At 55.1% G+C, this 21,583-nt stretch overlaps 2 protein-coding genes across 2 annotated transcripts in view; one reads left to right on the plus strand and one right to left on the minus strand.

Annotated features, from left to right (window-relative positions):
- The window catches only part of RAB35 (RAB35, member RAS oncogene family), a 32,925-nt gene extending 24,010 nt beyond the window's left edge, over positions 1 to 8,915 (plus strand). Inside the window, exons 9-11 of the mRNA XM_011948602.1 lie at positions 4,852 to 4,976; positions 5,079 to 5,203; positions 6,622 to 8,915. Coding sequence (XP_011803992.1) covers positions 4,852 to 4,976; positions 5,079 to 5,203; positions 6,622 to 6,750 — 379 coding nt within the window. The 3' untranslated portion in view covers positions 6,751 to 8,915. The remainder of the gene's footprint in view (positions 1 to 4,851; positions 4,977 to 5,078; positions 5,204 to 6,621) is intronic.
- A 591-nt stretch (positions 8,916 to 9,506) lies between these two features.
- CCDC64 (coiled-coil domain containing 64) overlaps positions 9,507 to 21,583 on the minus strand; it is a 123,761-nt gene continuing 111,684 nt past the window's right edge. Inside the window, exons 10-11 of the mRNA XM_011948570.1 lie at positions 14,211 to 14,331; positions 9,507 to 10,988 (exon numbers count right to left, since the gene is read on the minus strand). Coding sequence (XP_011803960.1) covers positions 10,827 to 10,988; positions 14,211 to 14,331 — 283 coding nt within the window. The 3' untranslated portion in view covers positions 9,507 to 10,826. The remainder of the gene's footprint in view (positions 10,989 to 14,210; positions 14,332 to 21,583) is intronic.

Here is a 21,583-nt window from a genome sequence, read left to right on the forward strand (position 1 = left end):
CCAACCCGCATCACTGACCTGTGCCTGCCCACTCCCACCCAACCCGCATCACTGACCTGTGCCTGCCCACTCCCACCCAACCCGCATCACTGACCGGTGCCCACCCACCACCACCCAACCCGCGCCATTGACCTGTGCCCGCCCCCTCCCACCGAACCCACACCACTCCCACCCAACCCACGCCACTGACCTGTGCCTGCCCAGTCCCACCCAACCTGCACCACTGACCTGTGTCCGCCCACTCCCACCCAACCCAGATCACTGACCTGTGGACACGGTTGAGCGACTGGTGCCTGCATGGTGGAAATGTCACTGGGGGTCCCTGAGGCTGTTGGGAAGTGAGCCTGTTGTTGGCTATAGTAGATGGCGTTTGGTTGCGCCCTTCCTGGTCCTGAAGGTGTGAGGGGAATGCTGTAGGGGGAGTCGCTGAGCACCCTGGCTGGAGTCTGGCCGGATGGCCGGACAGTGGCCATGTTCTGTCTCCTTGGAGAGTCAGCTGACCCTCCGGCCCACTACGCGTCACCTTACAGAGGGAGCAGAATAGCGTTTGCCTCGCTAGGGGGTTGCAAAGTGCCCTGCCTGCCCAGGACTTAGTCACTGACAGTTCCTCTTGGTAGGTGTCAGTTATGGCAGCTGGAGTTGGCCTGTGCAGGCTCCCGTCACCCACCCTGATGCCTTGGAGGTGATGCTGTCCAGAGAGGAACACTGGTGCATGTCAGCAGGCCCTTCCCTCCCCTTAAAGCTGTTCCTGGGAAATCTGGCCACCGTTGTGGCTAAGCTACAGGCCAGGGGGAAACTGGGCTCCAGCGCAGACGGGCAGTGTCCTTCGGAGCAGCTCCTGGTTATTGGGTTGTTAATGGAGCAGGTTTTGGGAAAGAGCGGGGTCTGAAGGGACCGATTTGGAGCTCTTGGACTGTGTGTCCTTAGGCAAGTTGCCGAAGCTCTCTGCTCGTTTCCTGGAGGGACTGCCTCTGGGATTGGCTTCCGTGTGGAGGGTGCCGGGTGCCCTGCTGCAGCCGTCAACGTGTGTGGCCGGGGTTTGGTGTCTGGCAGCTCCGTGTGCTCGGAGCTGCTGTCATCCCATTTGACAGAGGGTGCCCTGGAGGGGTCCCTCCCAGCGGCCGAGCCGGTGCTGCACACAGTAGCCTGTGAAGAGTGAGGGCGGCTGTCGGGCTCCACAGACACCTCCTCAGTGCTCTCGAGCAGCTCCTCCGGAAGTGACCTCAGGAAGGCGAATGAGGAAGTCCCGGCCAGCGGTCCCCTCCCTCCCCACAGCATGAAAGCTGGGTACTCCCCAGGCTGGCTGCCCACCCCGTCCCCTCAGCATCTCCTGAGGGTGGGGAGTGTGGAGTGCAGCGCCCCCATGGGTGGCTGGGAGTGTGGGGGAGAGCAGGGCTGCCGGAGGAGGGACAGGTGCACTGGGCGAGCAGCTCCTGGGGCTGGAGTCGAGGCGGAGGGCTTGTCACTGGGGTCACCCTATGCTGAGCGCATTTGTGCTGCGGCCCGTCATGCCCCGAATCCCTGGGAGCTCCCAGTCCTGCGGTTGCCGGGGTGTGGTGCCGTGTGTTGACTATTGATGAGTCCCGTGAGCGAGGGCTCTGTGGCCTGCATGTCTTGGCAGCTGCCAGTGAGAACCTGCGGAGGACGCTGGGGCGGGGCTGGCATCAGTGCTTTGGGCAGTGCAGACCCAGGCGAGACAAGCCCTCATGCTCTGGCCAGGGCTGGTCTGTCTGGGTGCCGACCTCTCGCATCCTTGCTCTGGGTTGGGCCTGTCGCTAGGATTTCAGCTGCTTCATTTCGGTTAATCCCGGTAGAGAGACCTGTGACTATCTCCCATTTTACGGACAGGAAAACAGGCCCAGGGAGGAAGAAGCCTCCTAACTCGGGGCAGGGGTTGGGGGCACTCAGGGTTGGCCCTGAGGCTGCCGAGGCTCTGCACCAGCTGGGCAGGTGGTGCCCCTGCTTTCCCGCCCCATCCTGTGCCTTCAAACCAGGTGGAGGTCAGGGCAGCAGAGGTTTGGAGGCCCGTGGCCATGAGCAATGAACCCCTGGGCAGGGCAGGGGGGCCTGGGGGGTCCGAGGCTCTTTCAGCAGGAGGAGCCACAGCCCCTCCCTGCCGCTACGCAGTCAGCTGCTTTCCAGGCTGGGCAGGGCATGAAGAGGGTGAACTGGTTCCTCCATCTGTGGGGAGGCGGGGAGGAGTCACTCGGCTTCTTGGGAGCAACATGGGTTTTTCCCAGGGGTCTTAGGAAGGGGCAGCCTGTGGGCAGCTGCTGGGCCCCAGATGAAGTCCCACCTGTGTGGGGAAGCAGAGAGGTGGCTCCATCTTGGAGTCCCGCTCTGGCCCTCATGAGGCAGGAGGCCCAGCAGGGCGCACCGAGGGGCCCATGGAAGTCTCGACGCCCTTTAATGGTCACTGGCAAAGAAGGAAGGAGTTTTGGGGAGATGAGGAGTTTTCAGGAATGGGGCAGTCAGGATGCAGTAGCGTAACTTTTTCCAATGCAGGGCATTCAAAGAGAAACCGAAACCGCATCCTGTTAGCCTGGCGAGAAAGAGCCCTGTGGTCACCCCCTCTTGAGTTCTTGCTCTCAGAAGCTGAGGTTTGCCGGCCCTGAGAGGTGCGGGTGAGGTGGAGGTGAGGGGAGAAGTGACAAGGAAGGCAAAGCCCTGGCATTGGGCCTGGGAGTCAGCCCTGAGCGCCAGGACTTCCAGCTGGCCGCCGCACTCAGCCTTGCGTCCTCGCTGGTCGCGTGGCCAACCTGAGGTCTGCTGGATCAGGTGGCTGCAGAGATTAATAAGGTCATGGATCCCAAGCCCCCAGCTCTGTGCCTGGCCTAGAGCAGAGTCCCCATGAGTGAAGGCGATTCCTGGTGGCCATGGGAAGCCTCGGTGCTCTGGTTCCTCCTAGCCAGAGCTCTGAGCCCCTGACTTCATCCCCAGACAAATTCTCTCTGCTTTTACATAAAGCCCCTGTTCTGGGCCCCAGATGAGGTGGAGGCACCCAGGGAGCCGCGGGGACTCTGTGCCGGGGCCATGGTTGTAGGCGTTTCTTGGCATCTCTGATCATCTTCAGCAAAGGAGAGTCTACAGAGCCATCCACTCCTTGGGCTTCCTCTGCTGGCAGGGGACAGTCGCCTGTTCCTGTGGCTCTGGCGTGCCCTCGCTCTGGAAGGCGTCTGACACGCCTGTGCTGTGTGCTGACCCGGCGCTCTCAGCAGCAGCTACCAAGGCCAGAGCTAGTTCTTGGGCTCAGTGCCAAGACAGCTACCCCAAAGCCAAGGAGTGATGCTGCCCTGGAAGCAAAACTATGGGCACAATGAAGCTCTGGGAAGAGATCCCAGCGGTCGTGTTGAGGGTGGAGCAAGGATGGGGCAGGGGCAGGGGCAGGTTGGGCTTTGCCCCAGGCCTGGGCAGGAGCTCCTCCAGCTCCACAGCCTCAGGGAAGATGCTCAGGGCTGCCCCAAGCCGCCTCTGGGTTTCCTTCCACCACCTCTGTCTGGGACCATAGATTGTCCTTGAAGGCATATTGATGATGCTGAAGAACTGATACCGACTGTTTACTGCCCCCGCCCTTGGGGGAATGCTTAGCTCCTTTCTCCCTCGTGACCGCCCCAGCTAAGGACCAGCCACCTGCGCGCCGTCATTGTTGAAGCTGCGAGGTGTGGCAGGGTGAATGCAGGCGCCCTCTAGCCTTTCAGAGATGGAGCCAGGGGTGGGCTTTTGTCCTTGGATCAGGCCTCAGATGTGAAGCATTGGCCGGAGAGCTGATGGGCAGGTGGACAGGAATGGAGCCGCAGCCACCAGCCTGGCCACCTCATTCTTGCTCAGCCTGTGCTGACTTGGGCTGTTCCTGAACTGGGGCTTGGGCTGTCCCCATGAACCTCATGGGGGTGGAGGTAATTAGGGCGGGGGCAGGTGGCAGCCAGAAGGCCTGGAGGAAGCAGCCTGTCCACTCATGGTTTGTCTGTGTGGTGTCCTGAGGAGCCCTGGGGTGGAGGTCGCTGTGGCTTTGGGGAGAGGGGACAGAGGGACAGCTCTGGCTGATTGCACAGTGCGGGGCGGGGCTGCTGCCTGGCCGCTGGCTCTGTGACAGCTCTCGGGGAAGTGGAGAGGCGGAGGCTGTGGTCCCCTCTTCCCCGGGGATTGATGTCCTCCTGCGCCATTGGGATGAATGGGACCCTGGGGTCTGGAGAGGAGAATTGGGCGTCCCCTTCTGGTCCTCCTGGCTGACCCTGGGCTCTGCATGTTTGGGTGACGGCTTTGCTGGACACCTCTCCCCAGCCATCCCTGGATGCTTGTGTGGCTTCCACGCTTTTCCTGCCACCTGCACAGATAAGCCAAGAGTAACAGGAAGGGAGGGGCCTACCTGCCCCAGGGGAGGGACACAGACTTTGCCAGGGCGTCATGATGGTGTGGCTTCTTGGAAAGGCGTTCCTCTAAAACAGGTTTCAGGAGAAAAGATTTTTTTTGAATGTTCAAAGACAGTGATAACATGATGTCAAATACAAAAACTGCCTGAGTTCCCAAAATAAAGCAAGAACTTCAAAGATGTTTCAAGCCCGTAGCAGACTCTCAACAGCACGAGGGGACTCCTCAGACCTGCTCTGCTGCCCAGGGGCTGGTCCTCCCGCCCTCCTGGTGCTCCAGGGAGGCAGGGGGAGCCAGTGCTGCCGCAGTGGCCTCTCCTGCTGGCCTGGCGTGGCTCGGGCGTCCGCCGAGGCCGAGTGAGAGTCCAGGCTCTAGGGCCACCCTCACCTTTTCCGGTCACTGTCCTAACGGGGGCAGGCGGGTTCTGGCAAGGGGGCGACTCCTGCCGGGGTTGACGTGCTGCTGCACACTCTGGCCCTGCAGGTATTATCGGGGGACCCACGGGGTCATTGTGGTTTACGACGTCACCAGTGCCGAGTCATTCGTCAACGTCAAGCGGTGGCTTCACGAAATCAACCAGAACTGTGATGATGTGTGCCGAATATTAGGTGAGGCTGCACCCAGGGCCGGGGTGAGGGTAGGGTGGGGTGGGGGAGAGGGGCAGCCGGCTCCGCCCCTCAGGGCTGCACTGACTCTGCCTTGCTTTGAAGTGGGTAATAAGAATGACGACCCTGAGCGGAAGGTGGTGGAGACAGAAGATGCCTACAAATTTGCCGGGCAGATGGGCATCCAGTTGTTTGAGACCAGCGCCAAGGAGAATGTCAACGTGGAAGAGGTGAGGCCCTGGGCCACTGGCTCTGCCACACACCTGTGGCCGTCTTCTCCCTGCTGCTGACCTGCTTGAGGCATCTAAATGACCGACAGAAAATGTCATAGAAACTGCCATTTATTGAGTGCCTACTGTGTGCCAGGCCCTTTAACGATCTCAGTTGATAGCACAACAGTCCTCTGAGGTAGGTACAATTATTCCCACATTTCAAATAGGGAAACTGAGGCTCCAAGTGTTGAAGTCACTCAAGGACCACCACCCAGCTAGTCAGAGACTGAGTGAACCTCTGTCCCACAGCAGAGGCAAGCACAGCCTCCACTCCAGTCCTCTGCCTCATTGGCCACCGTGTGGTGTGTGGAGCCCAGAGGCCTATGGGAAGTTGAGGATCCCACTGCTTCAGGGCAAATGGTCCACACAGTGGCAGGGAGCACAGGCTCCTTTGTAAGTCAGGCTGGTGTCCTGATGCTGGCCTATCCACCTGGCCCTGTGGGCAAGGCTGGTATGACCTTGGGCGGCGACTTCACCTCTCATGCCATGAGGTAGCGTGGAGCGGGCAGACCGCGGGTCACCTATGTCCATGAACAGCAGGGGCACTTTCATCTGTCATGTCATAAGACTCCAGCTGGGCCAGGTGTGGTGGCGCACGCCTGTAGTCCCAGCACTTTGGGAGGCCTAGGTGGGCGGATCGCGAGGTCAGGAGATCGAGACCATTCTGGCAAACACAGTGAAACCCCGTGTCTACTAAAAATACAAAAAAATTAGCCGGGCGCCTGTAGTCCCAGCTACTCGGGAGGCTGAGGCAGGAGAAATGGTGTGAACCCGGGAGGCGGAGTTTGCAGTGAGCTGAGATTGCGCTATTGCACTCCAGCCTGGGCGATAGAGTGAGACTCTGTCTCAAAAAAAAAAAAAAAAAAGATGAAGGAAAGGGGTTGGTCTCTCTATATAAAAGGACTGGAAAACCCCTGTGAGTTTGACTTCCCCAAGTCCACACAGCTCATGGGCCTCTGATGGTGTTCCTTTTTTCAGACTTATTTATTTGTTGAGTCAGTGTCCTAACTGCCATCCCGGTTGGAGTACGGTGCTGTGTTCACAGCCCACTGTAGTCTTGATCTCCTGGGCTCAAGTGACCTTCCACCTCAGCCTCTCAAGTAGCTGGACTACAGTGTGCACCACCACTCCCGGCTAATTTTTGTATTTTTTTGTAGAGGTGGGGTTTTAGCAATGCTGTTCCTTTTTGACCTTTAAATAAAATAATTCACCACCTCCTTCTGGAATAGGCTTTGGAGACATACATGCCAAAAATTCCAGGTAGAAATACCCAGGTAGAAACAGCTGGGCCCCGGAAGGCGGGGAGGCGGCCGTGCAGGCCAGCAGGTGCCTCCTGGCCAGGTCTGAGGCTGGCCCGTCCTCCTTCCTCTCCACAGATGTTCAACTGCATCACGGAGCTGGTCCTCCGAGCAAAGAAAGACAACCTGGCAAAACAGCAGCAGCAACAACAGAACGATGTGGTGAAGCTCACGAAGAATAGTAAACGAAAGAAACGCTGCTGCTAATGGCGCCCAGTCCACTGCAGAGACTGCACTACGGTCCCTCCCCCAGCCCGAGGCCCGTGGAGGTTCCTCGGGGGACAGTCTCAGTTTCGTGCCGTTATTTAAAGAATTCTCTCCATGTTTTTGCATCGGGAGGTGCCATCGGCACTTCCTCCCCCACCCTCCTCGAGTGCCAAGAAGGTGTTGGACCAGCCCGCCCTTCCCTATTGGTGCCCCCTTCTCCCCGGCCAAGGCGCCTGGACCTGGCGAGGACGCTGCCCGTCGAGCGGACTGATTTGCAGAGTCTGTACATAGTGTATATTGCTCTCTCCGGCCGCACACCACGTCCTGCTCTGGCTTTTGCCTCCTTGGTGCCAGCCTCGGCAACGGACTCTTCCCCGCGCCCCTCCCCAGCCCATCTTACTGCAAGCAGCGTCCTGTGGAGACAGTGTCACGTTCTAGCTGCGTCTTCGGCCAGCCTGTGCCAGTGGAGTGGGCTCCACATTGCTCATTCTCTCCGACAGGCTGTCAGCTTCTGTCCCCGGCACGCAGGGTCTTGCCCCTTCTCCGGGGCCTGCGCCAGCTCCCTTCCCTCCCTGTTCTGTCCCCACAGCCATGCTGGGAGCTGGGGAACCCGGTCTCGAGGCAGGCCCTGCAGTTCCACAGAGGTGGCCAGTCTTGCCCTTTGGCCAGCAGATTTCTTGTCCTGCCTTCTAGATGCCTCTGAGCTCCAAACCCAGGGGAGCCATGGCTTCTCATTTCTGTCAACAGTTTTCAGTTCCAACAGAAAGGTCGGGGTAGGTTCGTGCAGAGATGGGGCTGGCAGGGGGGCTATGGGAGCATTATTTTAACAGATCAAGAAAATGAAGCCAAATCAAGTGAATTAAATTCCTCACAATTACTTTCTTTCCCTGAGGTTTGATTGGCACAGCAGCAAAAGTTGAGGCCAGCCCACTTTGTGTCCACTGTTTTTAGAAAAAAATGAATGGCTTCCTGCCATTGTGGGGCTGGGCTCTTTGGCTTTTCTTGGTGGGAACGGAGAAGGGGCCTCCCACCCTTGTCAGAGTTGCCTCCCACTGGAGGTCAGGAGTCTATGCTGCAGCCTCAGGCACCTGTGGGGAGTGCATGCCTGGGGCCTCTGGGCTGGGACCGTGGACAGGCCTTGGTCACTGTCCTAACCTTTGTCAGGACAAAGGTAGCAAGAGGATTTCCTGGTGGGTGGGAAGGAATGGCTGGGGCGGCCAGTATTGACGTGCCCCAGTCCCCTGGAGAAAAACCAGGGTCGATCATCTGCGCTTGATGACTGCTCCCCTGCCCCCAGCCCGGACACCTCATTCCCCTCCCCCTACAGGGATCAAGTGACCTGGAAAGAACTGAGTTCAACACCAGGATGTGTTTCTTTAGATTTCCTTTCCTAGGCGATTTCCAGGGAGAGCCCTGATTGGACAATCACATCACAGATGACACTGCAGTTTCCGTGTTAGCACTGTGGATGGATTTTTAATCAATAAAAACGGGGTTTCTTCTCACCCGTCTCTCCACTTGCCCAAACTGCCACAGGCCGGTGGTTCTGGGACAGGCCTTCACTTTGGAGTCACAGGATGGGGGTGGGGGAGCTCCGTGGGCCTGGGAAGGAAGGTGCTGTGGAGGGGGCTGCAGGGCTGACCAGCAGGCAGCCTCATCTGGTCGGTGGGGGCGGCAGGAGCAGAAGCAGGGTCTCTGTCCTTGGGACTGTCCTGGTTGGCCATGGGCCCTGTGAGTATGCACGGTGCTTGGGGCTCCTGTGCCGTTGGGTGGGGGACGTGCTGGCCTCTGAGCCATCAGGTGAGGCCAGCAAGGGTGTGCTTGCAAATTCAAGCAATAAGAAGGGGGGGGGGGGAGTCCCTGGGAGCTTCCAGCCCAGGCTAGAAGCCCCCATGGCTTCTGGCAGCTGGACATCAGCCCCAGGTGTTGGGGTGATGATTTTGGTCATGACAGTGTGCCTGTCCCACTGTTACACGCATGAATGGGGGTTATGGGGTGGGGGTGGGGACTCAGGGCTGGACCGATGTCCTAGTGGACCTGATGTGAAATTCCTGTCAAACAAACACCACTTTTAAATGGTTTGCTAGGAGTATTTCTGTATTGAAAGTTTCTAATTATGCTTTTTAAAAAAATACTAAAAATAAAGGTTCAAGCTGCCAAATTTTCTTCCAGGATGTTTGCTCTCCCTCCCGCGATGTGCTGAGTGGGCGTGGCTTCTTCCCACTCACTGTGTCCAGCTCTTCCCTGTTCTTGGCCTAAGCCTTGCACAGGAGCCTGTCGAGGCCCTGGGACACTTCCAGAAGCCAGGTCCATTTTCTCCATGAACAGGTGGTCCAGGGTTGAGTTTCCCCCTAGTTGGACTGGGAGCACATGTGGTAAGATGCCAGGGGAAGCTCCATGTTTATCCTCCACATGCCCGGAAGGATGCAGTGGAAGCCTCTGCCTGGAGTGGTTTCTTTCTGGCTTGAAGTTTCTGCGAAGCTTTAGGGCCCTGCTGACCTGGGAAGCAGCGCTGGCAGGGCTGCCTTGCGGATGGCACGCTGCAGCACTGGCAGGGGGCAGTGCCAGGCGGGAGGGGCAGGGCAGGATGCCCTTCCTGGCCAAATCCCTTGGTTAAGTACCAGCATCTGCGGTGGCCCAGGTGCAGGGGAACCACTATTGCTACCTCTCCAGCAGCAGCCAGTGGTGAGTCTGATATGTCAGTGGCATTCAGACCAAACCCGCCCCCGCAAATACCCAGAGACCGAGGCAGGAAGCTCTGTAGAAATTCATTTTATTCTTATTCGGACTATTTTCAAAAGAAGCAGTGGTGTGCTGTTTTTCTAAAAATATGCCTTTATAATTTTTATATATGTATATTATAAAATCCATACATGTATTTACATGATTGCTACATACAAAATTACAGCACTGTGGTATGTACACATCTACAGGTACATTCTTGCCGCGCATCCCTGCTGTGCTTTCCCCATGTGAGGGAGGGAGACTGAATCAGTTGTGAGCAGCCGAGGGCTGGCCGGCCACGGAGCCTCTGAGTTGGGGCCTGGGTGGAGGAGGTGGGGCTGCTGCAGAGGCAGGAGCAGCAGCTGCTACAGGTTTCTCCTGCAGGCCAGCAGGCATCTGGAGGCTTCCAGCAGCTTCCCCGTCTCCTCCACCCTGTGGTGCCTGTGCTGCCCTCAAGGTGGGGTGGCTGACCAGACCCCTCTGGTGCCATTCTGTGGCCTGGGCTTGTTTGGCTGCAGGCTTGTTTGGCTGTGAGGAGTGGAGGAGGGAACTGTGGGAGGAGGAGACCCATCCAGCCCCAGCCCTGAGCCAGGGGAAAGGGCTGGATGGCTAAAGCCTGCAGATGACTGGTGACAACATTACGCCTGGCCCGGCCCTGCTAAGGGGCAGAGACTGGAGGCTGGGAGGGACAGCACTGGCGACCGGGGGACAGGGCCTTCTTCCTCCCTGGGGCTCGGGTGTCCTCAGCTGAGCTTGGGTAAGCGCCGGCTCTTAGACCTTGCGGCCAGAGGCTTGGCCTCCTGCCAGCCGAGGTGCATGCACGCAGGGGAGGGGCTGCCATCTCCCCTTCGACCCTGGGCCAGGGGCTGGGGAAGGAATGGAAGCTTAGGCCTGGGCCCACTGCCCCGACAGGACTGGGCCCCCGGGGCTCGGGCCTCCTGAGGCATGCAGAGAAGGGCCTCCATTCCTTCTGTTCCCCATTTGCTAAAATCGAGGAGGCAGCAGTGCCTGGGGGTGGGCTGCAATCTGTTAGGAGTGAGCTGCAAAGCCCAACACCAAGGGGCCCCTCTGGGAGGTGGCCTAACCCTGCTCAAGCAGGGGATCCTGGAGAAGCCCAGGCGCGGGCTTGGCCAGGTGGTGGGCCGAGGGAAGCCTTCAGTGGCCGAGGCAGGCCCCCACCTCTAGGTCTCCATTCTCACCAATGAAAGGGAGCAGGCCCTCCCAGACCCATGGGGCCCCAGCCTGAGGGGTAGGGCAGCTGCTGAGGTGCGAGCCGCAGGGGAGGCCTCACCAGCACTGCCTTTCCAGCTGCCTCCAGTCCACCCATCTTTGGTGGCCTCACTCCTCCCAACTTAAATTTTCCTGAAGAATGAGAAGAGTCGTTTGCCTTCAGCGGTGCTGGGCTCATCCCCCCGCCCAGCGCTGTGGCCCCTGCAGAGGGCAGCAGCCGGCTGGCTCCGTTCCTTCAGGTGCGTGTCCATCAGCTGCCGGTCAATGACCCTGTGCATGTCATCCTGCAGAGGGGAGGGGACAGTGGCCAGGACTGAGTAGCTGCTCTCACCTAGCCCTGGGGGTGGACAGGGAGGTGGCAACGTCAGACAGATGAGAGATGAGGATGTGATGAGAGGCTGCAGCTAGGACTGCCCTGACCAAGAAAGCAGTGAGCGTGGGCAAGACACCGGGCGCACGCAGGAGCCGCATGGCACCTCCAGCCTCCTCAGGCTCCAGCTGGGGTCTCCTCAACAGTGTTACCCTGCTGGCCTGCCTCGGTCCTCAGCTGATGGCTTGGGTGGTCTGTCCCTGCCGTCTTCACACTAGCACTCCACCTGCTCTGACCAGGCCTCACAGCTCTTGCCTCCCGTGTCCTGTGGGCCTGGCTGGTGCCTCCGGGATGGCTTGCCACCCTCAGCCCCAGCAGGCCCTAGGGCCACCTCGGCTTTCCAGCTGCCCAGCCAGTGGCCTGGCCTCGGGGGTTCCTCCTGCCTCTTCCAATCATTCCAGCCTGAGTTGCTGATGCCCAGGCACCACAGCAGCCCCGCGTGGCAAGGATGTCCTGGGTGCTGCCCTAGACCCCACTGCTGAGGCTCCCATCTGCGCCAGAGGCCAGGGGCCGCACGGTCTTCAGGGGCTGTCCCGCATCAAATCAGGCCCATTTCTTCAGCCTCCTCTCTGGGGCGGGGCCGTCCCCAACTCAAATTCGTTCATGTGGCCCAGAAAATGTCCCCCCACAGCCTGCCCCGCCATGTTTTACAGAGCAGCAGCCTCTCCCATAGAGGAGCCTGCAGACAGGGCAGCTTCACTCTGGTGGCTAGACTCTGACCCTGGGTAAGATTCCATTTGACAAAAGAGTTCTGCCACTAAAAAAGTTTGAAAACTCCTGCTTTAGAAATATGAGCAGCCGGCCGGGCACGGTGACTCACGCCTGTAATCCCAGCACTTTGAGAGGCCGAGGCGGGTGGATCACGAGGTCAGGACATTGAGACCATCCTGGCTAACACGGTGAAACCCCGTCTCTACTAAAAATACAAAAAATTAGCCGGGCGAGGTGGCGGGCACCTGTAATCCCAGCTACTCAGAAGGCTGAGGCAGGAGAATGGCATGAACCCGGGAGGCGGAGCTTGCAGTGAGCCGAGATCGCGCCATTGCACTCCAGCCTGGGCAACAGAGCGAGACTCTGTTTCAAAAAGAAAAAAAAAAAAAAATACGAGCAGCCTGTGTAATTAGTATCATCCGTAAACATAACACACATCTGCTCAATTCCTCCATGACTCGAACCTGGCAGCCTCTGCGGCATCCTGGTAAGACCCAAGCTTTTCTGGCTAAACCCTAGAGTGAGTCAACCTGCGGTGTCCAAGCACAGGACAGGTGAGGTCTGCATTCACGGCAGGCTCCCTGTGGCCGGGGCAGATGACCTCTTTGGTTCCAAGCAGCCACTCATGAGACGAGGGCATGAAGCTGGGCTGGCCAGGCCCCTCCACCTGAGCAGCTTGTCCACTCCTCCTCCCTCCCACCCGTGGGTGTCATTCTAGTATCTCTGCAGGTTTCAGCATGAAACGAAGGGGCCTGAAACGAAGGGGCCTTCCTGAGTCATCATGGCGTTGCAGTGAGTGTGGACCCCTCAGGCTCTCCGGCTCAGGGCGGGCTCTCCAGCCTCCCCATCCTCTCAACCCTGTCCTTCAGACTCAGCTTGTTCCTGGTCTTCTCCTTGCCCTTGTCTTCTTCTGTTCTCTTCCAACCCCTTTTCTGCTTGCCCCTCAGAGCTGACACCATGCCAGGTATTTGCCAACACACGGTCCCTACTTATCAGGTTCCAGCGTATGGTCCTTGGCACGGTGCCCTGCAGTCACGACACGCTTGGTAAAATCTTCGTTAAATCCAACGTGGGAATGCTAAAGGGCCTTTCAAAAACCAACCTTTCAAAGCTGCCAGTGTTTTGTTTGGCACACTGAAAACTGCATTTTTTAACTTTAAGTAATCAGGTCTATCCAGGTCGCCCTTTAGAGTTTCCCAGACACATGCTGCTCATCATTCCATGCCTGTTGGTCCCTCAGTGGACGGAACAGCCATCTGTGAGAAGATGGCACCAGTCGTCAACACTGGGCCCCACGCTGCCGAGGAGCTCACTGGACGCGCCTGTGATGGAGGAGGGAGCTGGGACTTGAGGGCATGTCACACTGCACAGAGATGATGCCAGGCTCCAGCACACAGAACACACTAGGCCATGAAGGGAGGCGGTGGGGCGGCACAGCGATGGCAGGGCGAGAGGGTGGATGGGGTGCAGGGCTCAGGCTCACCTCAAAGGCAGGAGGGGTGTACAACTAAAGCTGTTGATACGGGAACTGAGAAAGGCCACTAGATCAGAAACCAAAGGAGCCAGATAGTAAAAAGCCCTGAGGAAGCAAACTGTAGCCGGGAGAGAAGAGAGAGAACGGCGGTCAGCCAGGGCGCGGCCAGCTGGCTGCTGTGCAGGAGCTGAGGAGCCAGGGACGGGCACCCTGCGGTGGGGCCAGTGCTCTGGCTGCCAGCCCCATGGGGCCCTGGGAGGAATGGTCACCAAGAACCTGCCCTCCACGGGGGGCTTACCTTGTAAAGCCACAGACGGCTTTTCATCTGTCTGGATGAGAATTCTTGGGGAGAAATATTAATGTTTATACCCATATCTTAAAACTGTGCTACCTAAACCTCACCAACAAAACCCAGCCAGCCACAGCCCGGCCCAGTGAGGAGCCATGCTGGACCGTGCAAACAGTGGGCCTAGAGAGGGGCCACTGATCCCTCTTCCCCAGGGCCTGCACCAGCACAGTGCTCTTTGGAAAAAGGAGGCTGGCCCTTGAGAAGGGGAAGGGCGGCAGCTGCTGGCTGCAGGAGGGTTGCTGAGCCGCATCCAGCTGTGAATTTTCATGCAATTATATTGAGCTTCCTGGGCTTCCATGTTAACCAGCTGTTTCTTTCCAGCTTAAAGCCCAGACAACCAGCTGAAAGGGGAGCCCCACTCCAAGTCTGGAGATCACTACATCTCCAGACAGCAGCAGCCTGGGCACTGTCGCTCAAGAGCATCCTTAAGCGTTCTTCCCCAAGGACTCAGGGATGTGAGCTCTGGATCTTGCCAGGTGAAGACTGGGATGCGCTGCTCACCCAGTCACATGGGACCCTGCAGTGACAAACTCCTTACTCTGCCTGGCTCAGAGATGCCTCTCGGAGTCTCCTCTCGCCCTGGATCTCAGTCTCCGGTTTACCTGCCAAGCTTCCAGCTGCTGCGAGAGGTTCAGTTTCTGCTGAATAGCATCCAGCAACTGGCTGTTCAGAGACATCATATCCATCCTGCACTTGGCGAGTTCCAGCTCCACAGCGTTCTTCCTGAGAACAGAGAAGCCAGGGTGAACATGCACACCTTGTGCCAGAGGCATCTGGGTCTTTACTTGGGGCACCTGGAGTCCACAGGATGAGGAAACAGGCTCTGATCCTGAACTCACAACAAACAGCAGCTGCAGCAATAACTATGATGTGGCCTGTGGAGGGCTAGTTTGCAACATGTTTTCACATATATTCTCTCAGTTTTCATAACCAACCTGTAGCTGAAAGGAGTATTTGTCATCCCCACCTCACAGATAAAGAAACAGAAGTTGAGGGTGGGCGTGGTGGCTCATGCCTGTAATCCCAGCACTTGGGAGGCCGAGGTGGGTGGATCACCTGAGGTCGAGGGTTCGAGACCAGCCTGACCAACATGGAGAAACCCTGTCTCTACTAAAAACACAAAATTAGCCGGGCATGGTGGCACATGTCTGCACTCCCAGGTACTCAGGCTGAGGCAGGAGAATTGCTTGAACCCGGGAGGAGGAGGTTGCAGTGAGCTGAGATCGCGCCACTGCACTCCAGCCTGGGCAAAAAGAGCAAAGCTCCGTCACATACACACACACAAAAGTACACACACAAATAGAAGTTGAAAAAGCACAATACTAAAATGAGGACTGGAACCCAGAGGGATCAAAGGCCTCACACAGCATAAAGGAGCTACTCATCCTTCCCCAAAATGGCCCATTCCCCACCGGAAGACAGGAACCTTGTCCTGCTGGTATAGAAGGGATTCCTTGTAGTTAGCAACCTCCCTTAGGGGAACTGTCCTGAAGATACAGAGGTGTGTGAAGGTAGCCACACAGTAGTGATCATCACAGCTTAGCTAATCTGAGTAGCCAAGCGGTCATAAATGATATAATGGAATACAGTCACCAGTAAAAAACATAATGTGTGGCCAGGCGTGGTGGCTCATGCCTGTAATCCCAGCACTTTGGGAGGCCGAGGTGGAAGGATTACCTGAGATCAAGAGTTCGAGATCAGTCTGGCCAACATGGCAAAACCCTATCTCTGCTAAAAATACAAAAATTAGCTGGGTGTGGTGGCAGGTGCCTGTAATCCCAGCTATTCAGGAGGCTGAGGCAGGAGAATCACTTGAACCTGGGAGGCGGAGGTTGCAGTGAGCCAAGATCACGCCACTGCACGCCAGCCTGGGCAACAGAGCAAGACTCTGTCTCAAAAAAAATAAAAACAACAAAAGCCCACAAAAAAACCATGAGGTAGAATATTGACAGTTCATAACATATTGCTGAGTGGAAAAGCACCAGAAAACAGGATTTAGTATTACACTAGTTTTGTAAAACAAAAACTGCCTGTGTCCACTGGGTGCAGTGGCTCACGCCTCTAATCCCAGCACTTTGGGAGGCCAAGGTGGGCGGATCACTTGAGGTCAGGAGTTTGAGACCAGCCTGACCAACATGGAGAAACCCTGCCTCTACTAAAAATACAAAAATTAGCCGGGAGTGGTGACTCATGCCTGTAATCCCAGCTACTCTGGAGGCTGAGGCAGGAGAATCACTTGAATCCAGGAGGCAGAGGTTGCAGTGAGCCGAGATAGTGCCATTGCACTATCTTGTTGCCAGCTTGGGCAACAAGAGCGAAACTCTGTCTCAAAACAAAACAAAACAAAAAACTGCCGGTGCGTACAATGGATATGCACAAAAATGTCTAGCTGGTTATCGCTGGGTAATTACTGATGGGTAACTCCTCTCACATAATTTTGCATTTTTTATTATCACATTTGTGTTTCACGTATTACTTTGTTCACCTTTCCCAACATTCCTAAATCACAGCTGTTCAATGCAAAAGAAAATTAATTTTTTTCGAGGGCAGGGGAACGGGAATAAAGGCAGAAGGACCTCTGCAGAGGCAGCCCTGGTTGCCCAACTACAGAAACGTGTATTATTTAGGCCTTGCCTTCATTAATCGCTCCCTCAAGGACTCGAAACAGCAAAGCTAACAAAAGCGTGCTCCTTGTACAGGGCCAGCGACTAATGTGCAGGGCTCAAGGGCAGCTAGAGGATCCGCCTGCAGGGGCCGCCTAGTTCGAGCTTCACAACACCGACTGCACTAACCGAAGTGCGGCCGGAAAAAGGAACAGGTGGATCCCACTCGCAAAGTGCTCAGGCCACTGCTGCGACCAGCACTTCTTCTTTGGCTTCAGGTCTACCGAGCAATTAGTCACCTGTGCCGACACCGCAAAGGGCGCCCCGCCCGCCTGCCCGCCTTCCCTAGAGAAACCGCTCCAGACAGCTCAGCCACCGCGTCAGCCCCGCCCACTGCGACAGCGATAGGACCCGAGCCCCGTCCAATGGATGCTAAGGACTCAGATGCCTAAGGCTGCCTCCGTCACACCCACTGCTATTGGCTGGCAGCAAGCGGCGGAAATCCTCACGCGGCATCGGTTGCCATGGACACCCGTCCAGCAACGTCAGAACCCCTGGTGCCGCACGGCAGCCGCTGCCTCCTGAGCTTTCGGCGTCCCCCGGCAGGTGGCGCCCAGAGCAGCGGGAGCCCCAGGAATGTGCTGACTAACGCTGCCGCCGAGGGGCAGAGGGGCCCAGGGCTACAGCGGCGGCGCAGCGCCGGGCATGGTGGGGTTCCCTTCCTTCTCAAAAAGGCCCTGAGGCAGGGTCTATCTGGACGACCTCCAATCCTGGCCACACGCTGCACCCTTGGGACATTTGCTCACCAAGGAGTAAGTGCTCGTCATTCATGGGAAACCCCAGACCAGGATCAACACATTAATCACATTTTAAAAATAGGAATATTTCCAAGGGCTCGAATAATTCCTTTTTACAAATGAAACCACCAGTAACTGAGTTGTTTTTGTAAGGCAGATTGCTAGCGCAAGATTTGTTTTGGTTTTAGTGAAGGCCTTTCACCTGCAAGGAGATAAAACAAATTGCTACTTAATTTTCCTGAAACTCATTTATTGTATAGGAGAAGGTGCACCTTAAGGTTTCTGCAGCCCAGTGACGAGAAGGAAGTTATTTTTCTTAGGGATTCTCACCCCTCACTACACATTAAAATCAACGGGGAAAGAAGTGGGCCCCAACTGACCGCACCCAGTGATTTCAACTGTATTGTTCTGATGAGGTTCCTGGTGTCTCAGAGCTTCCCAGATGATTGTAATGTGTGGCCAGGATGGAGAATCAGAGACAATGTATATGGAAGAAGTATCTGGTAAAACTAAGGTCCTATACAAATGGAGGGTGTGGTTTCCTCTTTAAATGACTCCTTAGGCTTGTTGTCTCAATTCTTGTGTAACACAAATTCATTTCTAAGGTACAGGAAAAGAACTGTCCTCCCAGAGTAACCTAACTGCCCAGCCAGCCCTGTTCTATAGGAGTCCAGGAAGGACAGGACCCTTGCTCTAGAGTTCTCCCTACCGGTGGAATCTTTCCAGAGGGGAGGATTTGCAAGTCTAATCAGACTCCTGGATAGTAACTGGGCCTCCTTTGAAAGCAGGCAAGGGCATACATTTCAAGGTTTCATGTAGATTTGCTCACCCAGGTGGCAGAGCTAGGTTTTACTTTTTTTTTTTTTAAAGGGAGGAAGACTGGACAACTTGCTGCTTCTCTCCTGCACCCTGACACTTTCTGTTTGTATCCCCCACCTTCCATCCCACCTTCCATGCTGATGACAGAATATGATCTTCATGTTCAGCTTCTTGTCTGAGAGAAGGTAACCAACCCATGTGTACTTCTATCTTCATTCTGCCTTTTGTTTTGTTTTGTTTTGAGGCAGGATCTTGCTCTGCCATCCAGGCTGGAGTGCAGTGGCATGATCACAGCTCACTGCAGCCTCAACCTTCTGGGCTCAAGTGATCCTCCCACCTCAGCCTCTTGAGTATCTGGGACTCCAAGAGTATACCACCACACTCAGCTAATTTTTTTATTTGTATTTTTGGTAGAGACAGGGTCTCGCTATGTTGCCCAGGCTGGTCTTGAACCCCTAGGCTCAAGCAATCCTCCCATCTTGGCCTCCCAAAGTGCTAGGATTACAGGCGCCTTGCCTGGCCTCCTTCTGCTTTTGATTTCTAATGGACTTCCACGATTAGCACCTTCATTTTACTATTTTATTCCATCACACAATTTCACTGTTATTCATAAAGGTATGCTGCCTCCTCTATCACAGTGACTTCTTTTTGAGACAGGGCCTCACTCTGTCACCCAAGCTGGAGGGCAGTGGCAATCTTGGCTCACCGCAACCTCCGTCTCCTGAATTTGTGATCCTCCAACCTGGCTTTTTTTTTTTTTTTTTTTGGTAGAGATGGGGTTTCACCATGTTGGCCAGGTTGGTCTCGGACGCCTGACCTGAAGTGATCCATCTGCCTCAGCCTCCCAAAGTGCTGGGATTGCAGGCCTGAGCTGCCACACCCCAGCCTTATCACACTGTTTACTTAAGTATCCATTAACTAAATATAGTGGAAATCCAAGCAGCAAAGATATATCCTTATGTGGGCTTCACCAAGAACAATTTCTAAAATGAACTACAAACTGACAGACACCACGACATGAGGTTCTGACAAGAAAGAAAAGGGGACCCAAAAGTAAAACAGAAATGGAGATAATGAAAATGATGAAAGAGAACAGAAGGGAGGGGAAAGTGTGTGTGGAAATGAGAAGGTTAGAGTATGAGTAATTTTTTTTTTTTTGAGACAGAGTCCCCATTCTGTTGCCCAGGCTGGAGTGCAATGGTGCGATCTTGGCTCACTACAACCTCCGCCTCCCGGGTTCAAGTGATTCTCCTGCCTCAGCCTCCCAAGTAGCTGGGATTACAGGCGCCCGCCACCATGCTCGGCTAATTGTTGTAGTTTTAGTAGAGACGGGGTTTCATTATGTTGGCCAGGCTGGCCTCAAACTCCTGACCTTTGGTGATCTGCCTGCCTCGGCCTCCCATAGTGCTGGGATTTCAGGTGTGAGCCACTGCAACCGGCCTGAGTATGAGGAATTTTAAAGTCAGAAGTGAAAATGTGTGTCATACTATTTTTTTACAAAGGCATATAGTATCTTATTTACAAATTGTTTCCAAGGAGCTCATTTTAGCTTCCCAACAAGTAGCAGTGTAGCAGAGGGAAAAGGGTGTCAGGAAGATGGGAATCAGAAGACCTGAGGTGGAGGCTCATGAGTCACTGTTGGCTGTGGCCCTGGCAAAGTATTTCTTAGTTTCCTCATCTGTAAAATTGGGATTAAAATTTTTTACTTCTTACTGTGGCTGGGAGGATTAAAGAATAAAAGTGTTGGCCGGGTGCTGTGGCTCATGCCTGTAATCCCAGCACTTTGGGAGGCCAGGGCGGGTGGTTCACAAGGTCAGGAGATCGAGACCATCCTGGCTAATATGGTGAAACCCCATCTCTACTAAAAATACAAAAAATTAGCCGGGCATGGTGGCACATGCCTGTAGTCCCAGCTGCTCGGGAGGCTGAGGCAGGAGAATCGCTTGAACCTGGGAGGCGGAGTTTGCAGTGAGCCGAGATTATGCCATTGCCCTCCAGCCTGGGTGACTAAGTGAGACTCCGTCTCAAAAAAATAAAAAAATAAAAAAATAAAAAAATAAAAATAAAAGTTCTTTGTAAACTATAAAGTGATGTATAAATATTACTATTGGCTGGGCACAGTGGCTCACGCCTGTAATCCCAGCACTTTGGGAGGCTGAGGCAGGTGGATCACTTGAGGTCAGGAGTTTGAGACCAGCCTGACCAACATAGTGAAACCCTGTCTCTACTATTACAAAAATTAGCCAAGCATGGTGGCGGGCGCATGTAATCCCAGCTACTTGGGAGGCTGATGCAGGAGAATCGCTCGAACCTGGGAGGTGGAGGTTGCAGTGAGCCGAGGTCGTGCCACTGCTCTCCAGCCTAGGCGACAGAGCAAGACTCCATCTCAAAAAAAATAAACAAAATAAAGAAATATTACTATTAATATGTTGTAAATGACCCCAAAGTAGATATATTTTTGGTAACTATCTCCTCACACTCCTTGAACAGGGTGGGGCTTGGCATGCTGACTCATGCTTATAATCTCAGCACTTTGGGCAGATCCCTGGAGCCTATGAGTTCAAGACTAGCCTGAGCAACAGGGTAAAACTTCGTCTCTACAAAAAACAAAAACAAAAACAAAAACTAGCCAGGTGTGGTGGTGTGCACCTGTAGTCCCAGCTACTCGGGAGGCTAAGAGATGAGAGCATTGCTCCAGCCCAGGAGGTCAAGGATGCAGTGAGCTGTGACTGGACCACTATACTCCAGCCTGGGTGGCAGAGTAAGACCCTGTCTCAAAAAAAAAAAATACATAAAAAGTAATTCACAGGGGGATGGGAGATATGTAAATATGTTTGTTTCCAAAGATTCTGAATGTAAGAGAATGCATTTATGAAGAAAATGTGGCCAGGCCGGGCGTGGTGGCTCATGTCTGTAATCCTAACACTTTGAAAGGCCAAGGTGGGCAGATCACTTGAGGCCAGGAGTTCGAGACCAGCCTGGCCAACATGGTGAAACCCCATCTCTACTAAAAATACAAAAATTAGCCAGGCATGGTGGTGTGTGCCTGTAATCCCAGCTACTCGGGAGGCTGAGGCATGAGAATAGCTTGAACCCAAGAGGCGGAGGTTGCAGTGAGCTGTGAGCATGGGTGACAGAGTGAGACTTTCTCTCAAAAAAATAAAGTAAAATAAAAGAAACGCAACTGGGCGCAGTAGCTCACACCTATAATCTCAGCATTTTGGGAGGCTAAGGTGGGTGGATCACTTGAACCTGGGAGTTCAAGACCAGCCTGGGTAACATGGTAAAAACCTGTATCTACAAAAAAATACAAAAATTAGCCCGGCATGGTGACACAGCTACTTGGGAGGCTGAGGAGGGAAGATCACTTGAGCCCAGGAGGTGGAAGCTGCAGTGAGTTATGATGGTGGCACTGCACTCCAGCCTGGGTGACAGAGACCCTGTCTCAAACAAACAAACAAAAAAACACAAAACATTTTTAAAAAGACCTAGTTGGCTGGGCACAGTGGCTCACGCCTGTAATCCCAGGACTTTGGGAGCCGAGGTAGAAGGATTGCTTGAGCCCAGGAGTTCAAGACCAGCCCCCGGCAACATGGCAAAACCCTGTCTCTAACAAAAATACAAAAAATTAGCCAAGCGTGGTAGTGTGTACCTGAGGTCCCAGCTACTCGGGAGGCTGAGGTAGGAGGATCGCTTGAGACCAGGATGGGGAGGCTGCAGTGAGCCAAGATCATGCCACCGCACTTCAGCCTGGGT

The sequence above is a fragment of the Colobus angolensis genome, unplaced genomic scaffold (assembly GCF_000951035.1).
Source record: "Colobus angolensis palliatus isolate OR3802 unplaced genomic scaffold, Cang.pa_1.0 Scaffold28, whole genome shotgun sequence".
NCBI lineage: Eukaryota > Metazoa > Chordata > Mammalia > Primates > Cercopithecidae > Colobus > Colobus angolensis.